Source organism: Muscardinus avellanarius (assembly GCF_963383645.1).
Source record: "Muscardinus avellanarius genome assembly, chromosome: 9".
NCBI lineage: Eukaryota > Metazoa > Chordata > Mammalia > Rodentia > Gliridae > Muscardinus > Muscardinus avellanarius.
In genome coordinates, this window is record NC_137795.1 from 2,295,374 (window position 1) to 2,307,440 (window position 12,067).

At 43.1% G+C, this 12,067-nt stretch overlaps 1 protein-coding gene across 1 annotated transcript in view; it reads right to left on the reverse strand.

The window, feature by feature from the left end:
* The window catches only part of BMPER (BMP binding endothelial regulator), a gene marked incomplete at both ends in the record, with an annotated part of 235,228 nt that overhangs the window by 82,737 nt on the left and 140,424 nt on the right, over positions 1-12,067 (reverse strand). Inside the window, one exon of the mRNA XM_080701300.1 lies at positions 8,339-8,384. Coding sequence (XP_080557426.1) covers positions 8,339-8,384 — 46 coding nt within the window. The remainder of the gene's footprint in view (positions 1-8,338; positions 8,385-12,067) is intronic.

Sequence of the window (12,067 nt, forward strand, 5' to 3'; positions counted from 1 at the left end):
TTTATTTATTTGTGTGGGGGGGGTCTGGGGATGGAATCCAGGGGCATTTGACCTCCAAGCCACACCCCCTGCCCTATTTTTATCCTTTATTTTGAAACAGGGTCTCACTGAGTTGCAGAGGGCCTCACTAAGTAGCTGAGGCTGTCCTCGAACCGTGATCCTCTGGTCTCCGCCTCCTGAGTGCTGGGATTACAAGCATGTGCCACCACGCCTGGCTAGTTCTATTTCTCTTTAAGGTAAGCAAATGCAACTGCTTTTAAGTAGAAGCCCCTACTCATATATGAAAGAAGGAAATCGGAAAATCTCACATGTTTTTGGAGGCAAACCTATAAAATGATAAAGTCAAGAGAGAACACAGAACAGCACCTTAGTTAGCGTTTGGGCTTCTGGTCTTGAGAACCAGGATGTTCATGGACCTCAGATCACTCATTTGCAAGATGGGGAAGAGGTCACTTCTACTTCTCAGGATTGTTGTGAAAACCAAATGACAGAATACAGAGATGACTTTTATCAAAATGCCCGATGGGGCCAACCTTCGCTCTATCACTGCTAGTAATGAGAACGACTTTAGTGGCTGCAGATGTCGTGATTTTTGTTGATCTTATTTTCTCAGAGGAGATGTGACCCCAGAGAGAATAAATCTGCCTTGGCATTGTACACAGCAATGAGTGATTGATTACACTGGGTTTTCCGCTAAGTACGGTTTTCAGTTGCACGGTGCGCAGCTTGGGTTGTTTGTTTGTCTTGTTATTTAGCTGTGTTTCAGGTGGCTGTCACTAAGGAAGCTTGGTCACAAGTGCCCTCTGTCACCATAGCACACTCGCATTTTGCCCAAGATTCAAGATGGCAGCTTGACTAAAATACACCAGATGTCTAATTTATATATTGCTTTGTATGTAACATGTATTCTTTGAAAAGTAGGTAAGAAAGTAACATTTCATGAAATGATTTAATATGAAAACAACTTTCCCAAGAATAATCCATGGAGGCCTACAGACCCAATATTGGATTAAGAGTTTTAAAAAAAATAAAAACTTGAGTCCTTGTTTTAGGTCTTCTAGTTAGTATTCCCGTGAGCCTGGATTCTCCTCACCCAAGAAGTAGGAGAGCTGATCTCAGAGTTCCATGACACTAGAATGGTCATGGGCTTGAAGGTAGCTTGGAGATCAGCTTTGCTCTTCCTCATTCCTGGTGGAAATTGTACTTAGAGAACTTTCAGATTTAAAACTAAATCTCTTTCTCTCCATCCTCTCTCTCTCTCTCTCTCTCTCTCTCTCTCTCTCTCTCTCTCTCTCTCTCTCTCTCTGCATATATATATATATATGCACATATATATATGTATATGTATATGTATATGTATATGTATATATGTAGGATACTGGGGCTTAAACTCAGGGGTGTTCTACCTCTGGCTATAGTGTTCTACATCTGAACTATACCTTCAGCCCTATTTTATTTTTTATTTTGAAACAAGGACTTGCTAAGTTACCATGCACCCTTGGCCTCAAACCTAAAAGCTTCCTGTCTCAGCATTCTAAGTACTGGCATTTCAGGTATGTGCCACCATGCCCGGCTTCAAACCATATATATTTTAATATTGTAAGTAAGAGAGTTTGGGGAGGTCTTCACTTGCCCCTGAAAATACCTCTCAGCTCTGAGTTGCCGGGGTGGGGACACCTGGAGCCATGAGCAGGCATGCAAAGCCAAGCAGTCTGATTTGTTAGTGGACTCAGGGCAGCGCCCCAGCGGGCTATCACACCTGGGCCCACAGGCGGAGGTGCCACCGGGCAGGCGATCACACCTGGGCGATCACACAGACCAAGGTGCCACCGGGCAGGCGATCACACCTGGGCGATCACACAGACCAAGGTGCCACCAGGGCAAAGAAGCCCAACACTGGAGTCTCCATTTCTTTCAGGGTGGGGTGGAGGGAGGAAACGTTGTCACACTGGAAACTTCTCTTTCTCATAGTCTTTTCTTTTCTTTTGGTACTGGGGTTGAACCCAGTAGAGTTCTATCTCCAAGTTAATAACCCAAACCCTTTTATTTATTTATTTTTATTTTAAAACAGGGTCTTACTGAGAGCCTTGCTAAGTTGCCGAGGCTGGCCTTAAACCTGCAATATTCCTATCTCAGTCTCCCAAGTACCTGGATAACAGGTGTGTGCCACCATGCCTGGCTGGAAACTCTTTTTTTTTTTTCCTAGTACTGGAGATAGAACCCAGGAGCATTCTACCTTTGAGCTACACCCCCAGCAGGTCTATTTTTTTATTTTTATTATTTATTTTGAAACAGAGTCTCAATGAGTTGCAAAGACCCTCACTAAGTAGTAGCTGAGGCTGTCCTTGAACCATGATCCTCCTGTCTTATCCTCCCCTTGCTGGGATCGCAAGCATGCGCCACCATCCCCAACTGAAAGTCCTTTTAATGTCTTTCTCCAATCTTTTCTGAGTTATAAAACCCTCCGAAGTCTCTCTTCCCCTTCTTAACTACAAGTAGTTATCAAACCGTCAAGTGACAGGGCAGGCTACGGAAGTCACTAGAGCGCTCGCTCTCAGCGCTGATAGCATTACTTGGTCACAAGACAGCTATTAGAAAGAAACAAAATAAAATGGGACAACTCAAGACAGTGCTTAGACACGCAGCAGATGCTAAGTAAGTTTAGCTGTTGCTGCTGCTATTGCTATTATTACTCTCGTGTTAGACGAGGAGGAGGAAGATGGCTAACTAACAGCATAAGTACTGCACGCTTATCAAGTGCTAACTCAGCGCGCCACCTATAAGGATGCTGGCATTCCGTAAAGGGTACCGTCTAGTGTGCCCTGGACAAACTGACGATAGGGGGATAAAAAAATAACTCGCCAAAGTTATCCCCCTCCTCCTTCAACTTTGCACCCATTTATGGTAATAAAAAAAATGAACAGATTCCCTTTCTGTGCTGTTCTAATATATCCTTAGAAAACAAAGAGCCAACCGATTTCCTCACGCCCTCCTCCGAAGCTGCTTCTCCGTGTGTGGGATCCCCTGGCCTCCGCGCCAGGCACATTCGGGTTCCTTTGCCACCCCGGTGCGCTGCTGGTCTGGGAGCAGAGTCAAACCCGACTCCAGACACTTCAGCAGAAACTTCAGTGGCCACTTAGCTTAACACCTCCTTGGCAGGGCTAAAGTCAACACCACAAATTCTTATTCTACAAGCATCCTGAGCTCTGGTTTCAAATTGCCTTGCTTTCCTGAGTTAAGGCCAGACTCTGGGGGCTAAGGGACCTGGAGTTGCTTCCAGTCTCCCAGGCCAGAAACTTTGCTCAAACACAGAATCACTAATTTGCGGAACCTCTGTCGGTAAAGATTTCTCATAAAATAAAATAGGCCCTAAGGTCATTGTTTAATTATGTTTTTTTTTCAAAGAAATAAATGAAATTTATTGTTGTTATTTCCCCTCCTACAGCTCCCCTGTTTAATTGAAGATACCTGCAAGCATCCCAGGGGCTTAAGTGAGACCTGCCAAAACTAGTGAGGGCAAATTCCAGCTGCTGAGACGGATGCAGGCTGCAGGCCGAGGGCCCTATCCAAGGAGCGCTGCAGGCAGGAGCACCGAGCCGCACACAGATGGACTAACCCTTGGGAGGTTTAAAAAGTCACCTGGCAACTGCCAGCCTCCTTGCGCCCGTAGTTGCCGAAATTTGATATTTCCTGTTATGTGTGGGATGAGCAGCTGAGGTTATTTCAATAAAATGCACATCTATGCTCAGTGTACCCTGCTGCCTAGGGTTACATAACCTGGAAGCTCCTTGCTGGTTGGGATCCTAAAGGCCAGGTCAAAGGGAGCTGCAGATACAGCTTGAGAGCAGTGAGCCCTGGGGCTGGCCATCCACATCGGCGCTGCCTCTGGCCACCTCTGGGCTTGGAGCTGATTAAGAGATTAAATTCTCTCAAGTAATCAATCTCTTGGTCTCTCTCTCCCTCCCTTCTTCCCTCCCTCCCTTAACACAACCACCCAGGCACACCTCGCCTATCAGGGAAAACGTTGACACTAAGTATTATTTTCAAGTCTGAAAACATTCCGCTAGCAAACGATTTATCTGATCAAGGTCTCTGTGGGGTGGTTAGGTCAAGATTCCACCTACTATTTGCCAACACACAGTAAAATAACGTTTCATATAAACCAAATGCTACCAGCACAGCAAAGTGGCCCTCCTGGCAACTGACTCAGGGTCGCAGAACCCTCAGCAAAGCCAGAGTTGCTCTGGGCTGTAGCCTCAGACCTTGGCAGGAAACTGCATTTGCCAAAAGCTTTATAAAGTTTGTTTAGCTCACTTTGAATATTTTATTTTAAAGAAATCATCCAAACTGAGTAATTCTTTTCTGTTGGGAAGGGAAGAAGAGGATAAGTCCCAATTAACTTAAAAACAGCAATGATTTTTATACTTTTTTCAGGTCTGATTTTAAAGGACTTTTTTTTTTTTAATTCCCAATGTCACTAGACTCCTGATTGCCCCACTGGATCAACCCTACAAAGACTGCCCTACAGAATACAAGTTTTGTGTCTCCCTACTGCTTCTTATCCGCAGAACTGTAAATTACTATTATCACTGGCTACCACAAAGAGAGACTTAAGAAATGTTCTACACATTTACAAGTTTCCTCTTTGCTACTGACTCCCTTCAGAGAGTTGAAAGAGCCCTCCCCAAACTAGCAAGTCTAAGGTGAACCCAGGGAAGAAGAAATTCCATAGGAGTTTAGAAATACCATGCACTGCTGTCACCACTGGAAATAACCCAACATACGTTGAACTAGCATAGATGACCAAAGGAGACCTTAGCGTATTTGACCTCTGTAATCAGTCTATTACATCTTTGTGTGTATATGTTCTTCCTCCCCCCTAAAAAAAAAAGAATTGAAAGGAGATTACAGTCATGCACACTGAAAACTTCAAAACACTTAAGAATGGACATATATGGTAAAGTCGGAAGTAAGCTGATTACTCGAAAACTGCCTGCTATTATAGGTAAGCTGCAAATTTCTTTCTGCTTTCCTAGCAATGAGAGCAAGGACCGCAAGCAACTTTTAATCAGTCATGTTAGAGTTATGTCTCTGTAATTATTTGTAGGGCTAGGGAATTAAAATCCAAAAATATTCAAATAAACTCAGAGGGCTTCTGGTCTTTCACATTTTATGGTAGCCCGACAACTTCACCTCACTCATCAGTAGGCAACGAGGGTAAATTATTGCTATTAGTCCCATGGGGATTTACTTCTGCGTTCACCCAAGATGTTGCCACTTTTGGGGTATCTGTGGTTCTCAAGCAAGGGCAATTTTACCCCCAGGGAATATCTGGCCATAGATAGAGACATTTTTTTTTTTTTTTTGGTGGTACTGGGGTTCCTGGAAGCCCTTCTTCCTCCGGGCTACACTCCCAGACCTATTTTATATTTTTTGAAACAGGGTCTCTTACGCCAGCGCGGCTGGCTTCGAACCTGTGCGATCCTCCTGTCTCCGCCTCCCAAGCGCGGGGATTACAAGCGTGTGCCACCACGCCCGGCAATAGAGACATTTTGAATTGTCACAATCTTTCAGGCGTTGGGGTTTTACTGATATTTAGAGATACTGATAAATAACCTGCAATCCACAGGATAGCCCCATGCCAATGCAATCCATCACTGCTGTCAATAAGATTGAGGTTGAAAACCCTGGACTAACTAAAGAAGTGTGTGTGTGTGTGTGTGTGTGTGTGTGTGTGTGTGTGTGTGTGTGTGAATTTGGATTTCAATAAAATATAGATCATTTTCCAGGTGTAGAAATCACTGGTCTTAGTTTGTAGTTTTGCCCTTGATTTCTCTACTAGAAAAACCCATACATCAGAAAAGCTTTTGTAGCTGACATAGGAGGGGAAAAAATGAATTCAAACGTTTGTTCCAGATCCTGGATATAATGACAAAGGAATTTCAAAGTAGGAGGTCTTTAGGTCATAGTTATAAAACAGAAGAGTAAGTCTACCTGAATGTGTTGTGAAAAGCTGGGCGTCGCTTAAAAAAAAAAAAAAAAAAAAAACTGGAAGCCATCCCATCTCTTAACTGAATCTGAACAATGAGCCTCGCCAAATAGAATGTGTTTTACAGCAACGGAGGAGCACTGCTGGACAGCAAGAGAGAGTAAGCAGATGGAAAGAACACCAAAGGAAATTGAGACATCGCCATCTGATGATATCATTCGGATTTGGACAGAGAGCCGCGTGCCTGAGCGCCTCCAGCTCTGGCCCGCTGGATGCAGGTGCAGCCGGCCCCCTCTCCGCCCCCAGCGCCCCTCCAGCTGGGTGGCTTTGTCCTTTGCAGTTGTCTCTCTTGGTGATGGAAGGTGTGGACTCATCCTGGTGTCCCACACAACACAGCACTTAATGTGACAGGCTACAGACTGGGTTTTACTTTATCATAATGCTTCTACCCTTCTTCTCTTTCCTTCCTGATGTCACCAGGTTTCCAGAAATGGAAAAGATGCTCGTGATGGTTAAACTAATAGTGAAACTCTGCTCTTCTCTCCGCTGTCTCAGAAATCACGTTTTTGATCCATGCAACATAAAATCTGATCATTCAAGATTTCGGCTACTCCTGTAAAAGGTCACCGCATGTTTTTATGAAGCTAATGAGCAGTGGTCCTGCATGATGATGTGACTGGCAAATGTCATGTGTCTGTGTTCAGTGAAAGGGTGAACTAAGAACTATCAAGGGTTCCTACGAGTTCTTTGCTTCAACTAAGAGAAATGCAAATATCTCAGTGGATGTGGATACAGAGAAAAACTTCATCACCATCAACTCGAGGCTGCTCGTCCAGAAAGGAATTGAGCTGAAGGAGGCCTGTGAGCCATCTGCAAGCAGAATTTCCTCAGAGGGTCTCTGGGAAGGCAATTAAATGTAATCGCTTATACACATGCTTTCAAATCAACTGATGTGTTAATCCTAGCGAAGAATTCTTCCTGCATTAATTTCTGAAGTCAGACTTCACTGGCCTCCTTTGAGTTATTTTTATGTATTTCATTGTCTTCCAAGGAAATTTCTCTTACTAAATCTATAATTTATTTGTTGTTAATTCAGCCAGGACTTTTATCTGCTGTCCAATTGTCTCATAGCTGTCTCTTAAAATAGTAATATAGAGATAGGATAATAGATGATAACGTATTATAATAATGTATCATAGAAATTATTTATTAATATATCTATGCATCAGATATTAATATATGACCTATATATATGACCCTACATATCTGTTGTCCAAAAGCACTAACAAATAAAAATAAAGAAAACCAGGATGACTCTTAGCAATATAAACTCTAATTTTAAATAAATGGGCTATAAATGGGCTAAAGTTAGAGCCGTGTGTAAATGTATGCCTCTGCCATCTTGTACTCCATTCAGATGTATGATCACAATGCACCAATGAAAAAATTTAAAATATTTTTCACATGGTCCCATGTGAAATCTGGTACCAACTGCCATGAAAATTCACTTCTATAAGCCCAACTGCTCATAAGATACTTTCTAATAAATTTTCTGGTTTTGTTAATCCTGCTTATCATACATGGAAACTAATTTGAAAGGCATTACTAATACCCTTCTTTCAATGAAATATTTCCCAAAGCTATCTCAAGCCCACATGAATTTGAGGACTAAAATGGCAATTTGCTAATAGACGGAGGCATAGAGAGGCTATGTGTGGGGCCGATAGGAAGCGTGTGACCGTGCTCTGTCCCTGGATTAGTAGTGCCATCTCCAGCAGCTCTTAAAATAGGCCATGTTTAGATAGAACCTTCAAGACCTCAGTTAAAAATAACAGGACTGCAAACCCCTAGGCAGCCCAGTGACCTCCTGTGATCTCTTTGCCAACAGCGACCGTGGGTGTGCCCAGGTGAAGTGGTGAAGAGCCGGGGCTGGGAGTGAGGGAAGAGGAACTGCAGCTGTCGGGCTTTATACTGAAGAAGGAAAATCCCTCGCAGATTATGTAAGTTTGGTTTTACTGGATATCGTTATCTTAGCCGCTAGGACTGCAAATGCTATTAGTAGTTAAAATGTGTGTTACGTTATCTGGTCCTTTTTAAAACCTCAGCAGACCATTTATCTTCTTGATCGCTCACAGCATCAAGTTCTGATGGAAAGGCCCACATCGGTCTCAATTGTGCCTCTGTGAGAGGAATTACAATTGATGTAAAATGTCTGGAGGGAGAGGGAATGACCCCATCCCGTACCTCCAGAATTAAAATGTGCAGAAAACTCATGCCACTATTTTTCTCACTGTATCATGAAATTGCCAAACAAATATCAATAGCACATTTTGAAAGGAATGAACTTACTTTCGGTGCAAATAGGACAGCATCCTTTTCTGTTGAGAATTTTACCCTAACAAGAAAAAAAAAAAAAAAAAAGGTTAATGCTAAGAAACAGGGTCTGCTGAGGACAAATTTCTTTTTTAAATATAATACCAGACTAAGCCAGTGAAATCGGTCCAAGCAATATTTGAACTCCATGCTTAGACGTTGACGATGAGGGGGAGAATAAAGTTTCAAGTATCAGATTCTAAGGCCAGGCAAAGTCCTCCAGAAAGCTTTCCCGTTCTATCTTCAGAGAAACGGGACACCTAAAGCACTCATTGGTGTGAGTTTTCTCACATGAAGGGAATTTTCACTGATATCCAAGTCAACCACTCTGGAGACCAAGTGTACAGGGGAAAGCAGGAATCGCCTGTCAACCCGTCAGTCCACTCATGGCCTTCTCTCTGTCTTGGCCAGATGGAAAAGCCCAAACAATAATTATGATCCAAGAGCAGAATTCATCGGTCCTATAGATAAGGGTGTGCTAGACATCAAATTCAGCCAGGTTTCTTCTTTCGAAAAGTGACATGTTATCCATGTTGAGTCACTGTTACACAGTCAGTGAAGCCGTGAGTGCTGGGATGTTGAGTAATTTTCCATTCCCTTTCTGGAATACAGAGCAGTGCTCTACATTACCTGTCTTTCGTCAGTTTTTAAATACATGACATTTAAAGGAGAAAGCATATTCTCAGGACCCATATCAGAAAACGGCACCGCCTTATCTCTGACTCAGTGGTTAATCACAGAGAAATGTGCAAGAGATTGACACTTAGAATTTTCTCTATAACAAACACCCTCCTAGATATTTTATTGATGTTGCCTAACAGTAGTTTGGTTACAAGGATTTAAGCAGTTAATACTTGTAACACGCTAAGGTTTTATGAATATTAGAGATTGTTATTATAGCTATTAAGATGCTCAAGAAACGTTTGAGTTGTGTATTTTTCATAGATGAAGAGATTGGTGTCATGCAACATAAGGTTGGTAGAAACCAATATTAAATCTAATTTTGTGTAGCCCAAAGGGCCATTCTCTTTCCAGTGCAGATATTTACCCTCCGTAGTTCTTTATCTTTAAGACAATTTAGTATCTGCTCTGCACTGGACAGTGCTACGAATTCTGCAGACTTAATCTCATTTAAGCTTCACAGCAACATCCCAGTGCAGACGACATTACTCCATGCGTACAGGAACTAAGGACAAAGAGGCTGAGGAGGTTTCCCAAGACCCACACGAGGACACACAGTCCACACACTGCCTGTTCACTGCTGGCCAGTTATGCCAAGCGCAGGTTTTGGTACTTCAAAAACAAACAATTACACCGACTTTAAAAATGCTGGCTAATTATCCAAGAACCAGACCCCATTCACATCCATGTTTTGCACCCAGACCTAAAACAGTACTTTAAAGGCTACGATAACTTTAATGAGACATCAAATCTGGTTTCATTCAGCCACCGCATGGTTTGAGGGCATCACAGCATATATTCATTACCTAGAGCTTTGTAATCTAGTTCTACCTGGCATACAGGTCTCCTTTGATTTCTCATGAGTAAAAGCCATGGAAGACAAAGCCAAAGGAGATGAGCTCGAGCCCGCTGAGTGGTATCCTCAAGGACAGAAGGAGGCTCTCTATCCCAGTGGACAGAGCTGGCTAAAGCCAAATCCCTGAGCAATCAACCTGATTCCCGACATTCGCACATCACAGAAACTGCCATCCCCTCTATGGAAAATAAAAGCAGTGCCGGTCACATCACTAACATTGGGTGGGAAATAAGTCAAGTGCAGGCGGCGGGATCTGAGGAGCTGGGGTGTGTGAGCAGCTGTGAGTTCTGGGTGCAGCACATGCCCATCTGCAATGACATTAGTGCTCTGGCCACAGAGGAATTCTGCGCCATCATATGTATTGGGGATGCTGAGATGATGGTGTGATGACAACCAGAGAACCAGAGGTGGTCCCTACTGGGCCCTCAGAGCCTCCGATACTTCTTCACTCCGGGGGAGTGTTTAGTGAGCGCAGAATCCAGCAGCACACGCATACACACACGCACACGCACACACACACACACACACACACACACACACACACACACACATACACACATAAACCTGGAAAATGAGATGAGTGGATATTAGAAAGAGCACTTAGTTTTCACAAAAACTCTAAAGGAGCATTTAATATTCTGCCCATTTCTTCCAATTTAAAAATCAAGGCTCACATGGTTCATGGCCACAAATCTATTTAAGTTTTGGGACAGAGATTTTTTTTCTTTACCTTTTTTTTTCCTTTTTTATACTTTCGTTGGTGTGTGGTAATTACATGTCATAGCAAGGTTCGAGCAGATGGCACTTGGCTTGTTTTCCTCTTAATCTCAGCTCTCTGCCCCACCTCTGGTTCATATTAGAGATCAGTAGTGATACTGTCATATTGGAGCATAGCATTATTTGAATTGTTTCCCTCCCTTCTCTTTTTCCCCTCCCCACTGTCTCCACCCCTCTCCTCATGCACGTGGGATCACGGTGTAGTCTTCTGTTTATGGCTTCCTTCACTTAACATAGCGTCTGTCAGATTCATCCCGTTGTGGATAGCACTGGATCATTCTTTTCATTAATGTGTAGCATACTGTTTTTAATCTGTTATAATTTATCATTTCATCCCAGTTTTACAGACATTTAGACTATAAGAAATAAAGTTGCCATGAAAATAAAAGGGAGATAAAATGTTGTATGACAGTCAGAAAGGATGAAGAGGATATTCTCCTCCTTCTTCTTCTCTTTCTCCTTATTCTTCTTCTTCCCAGCAGAGGAGGAAAGGAGCGTTTTTAAAATGCTCTTAATGATAGAGCTAAGCTGCCTTCCAAAGACCTCCTGCTGGCCTCCGAGAAGGGAAAGTGTGAACAGGCGGATCCGCGGGAAAGATGCCAACAGAACAGAAAGGTGGTCCCCAGCCCGAGGAGGGAGCCCAGCAAGGCACGGAGGGGTGGACTGGGGAAGGCCTTCACTTAAAGGCACGGATGTGCCTGGCCATGAATGTGGTCCACTAAGAAGGAACCCTAATGAGATGCCGGTGACAAAAACAGCGTTGACCTCCCTGCGGCAAAGGACAACGAAAACCATCAGCCCTGCCACAAGTGGCAGAACTCAAGCGAAGCTGGAAACTCCACCGCGGCCTGCTGAGGCTAGTTACTCGAGCCACCAGCTTGGCACCGCATCCTGTTTTTGTCTTGTAGAATAAGGAAGCCCATTATTACTAACATGTGCTTCAAGAGTTCATTAGCAGCGAGGTTCCCCAAGGACTGGCATAAATGATGTGATCCCACTTTTCCCAATGAATATTTATAAGCAGTCCATGTTCAAGTCTACTTATTGTAGCTCGCTTGCTCTCTCTCTCTCTCTCTCTCTCTCTCTCTCTCTCTCTCTTTTATGGGAGGTTTTCAGTTTTATGTCTGAGGCTTTTTAAGGCAAGACTAATTAGGGTTTTTTTTCCTTTTTCTCTCCCCCTTTATTCAGTTGTGCAACAGCAACAGCTGTTGTTTTCTTGTGCCTCATTTGGCACTCAAGTAAAAACAGCAACTTTTTGTTTATAATAATAACAGATGTGAATAAGATTAAGGGCTGTCTATAACAGAGAAGAGAAGACATGTCCTGAATATATGGATGTGTTATTTTTCATTCGCTGGAAGGTATTGAATAGGTTTGACATTTTCTTCAAA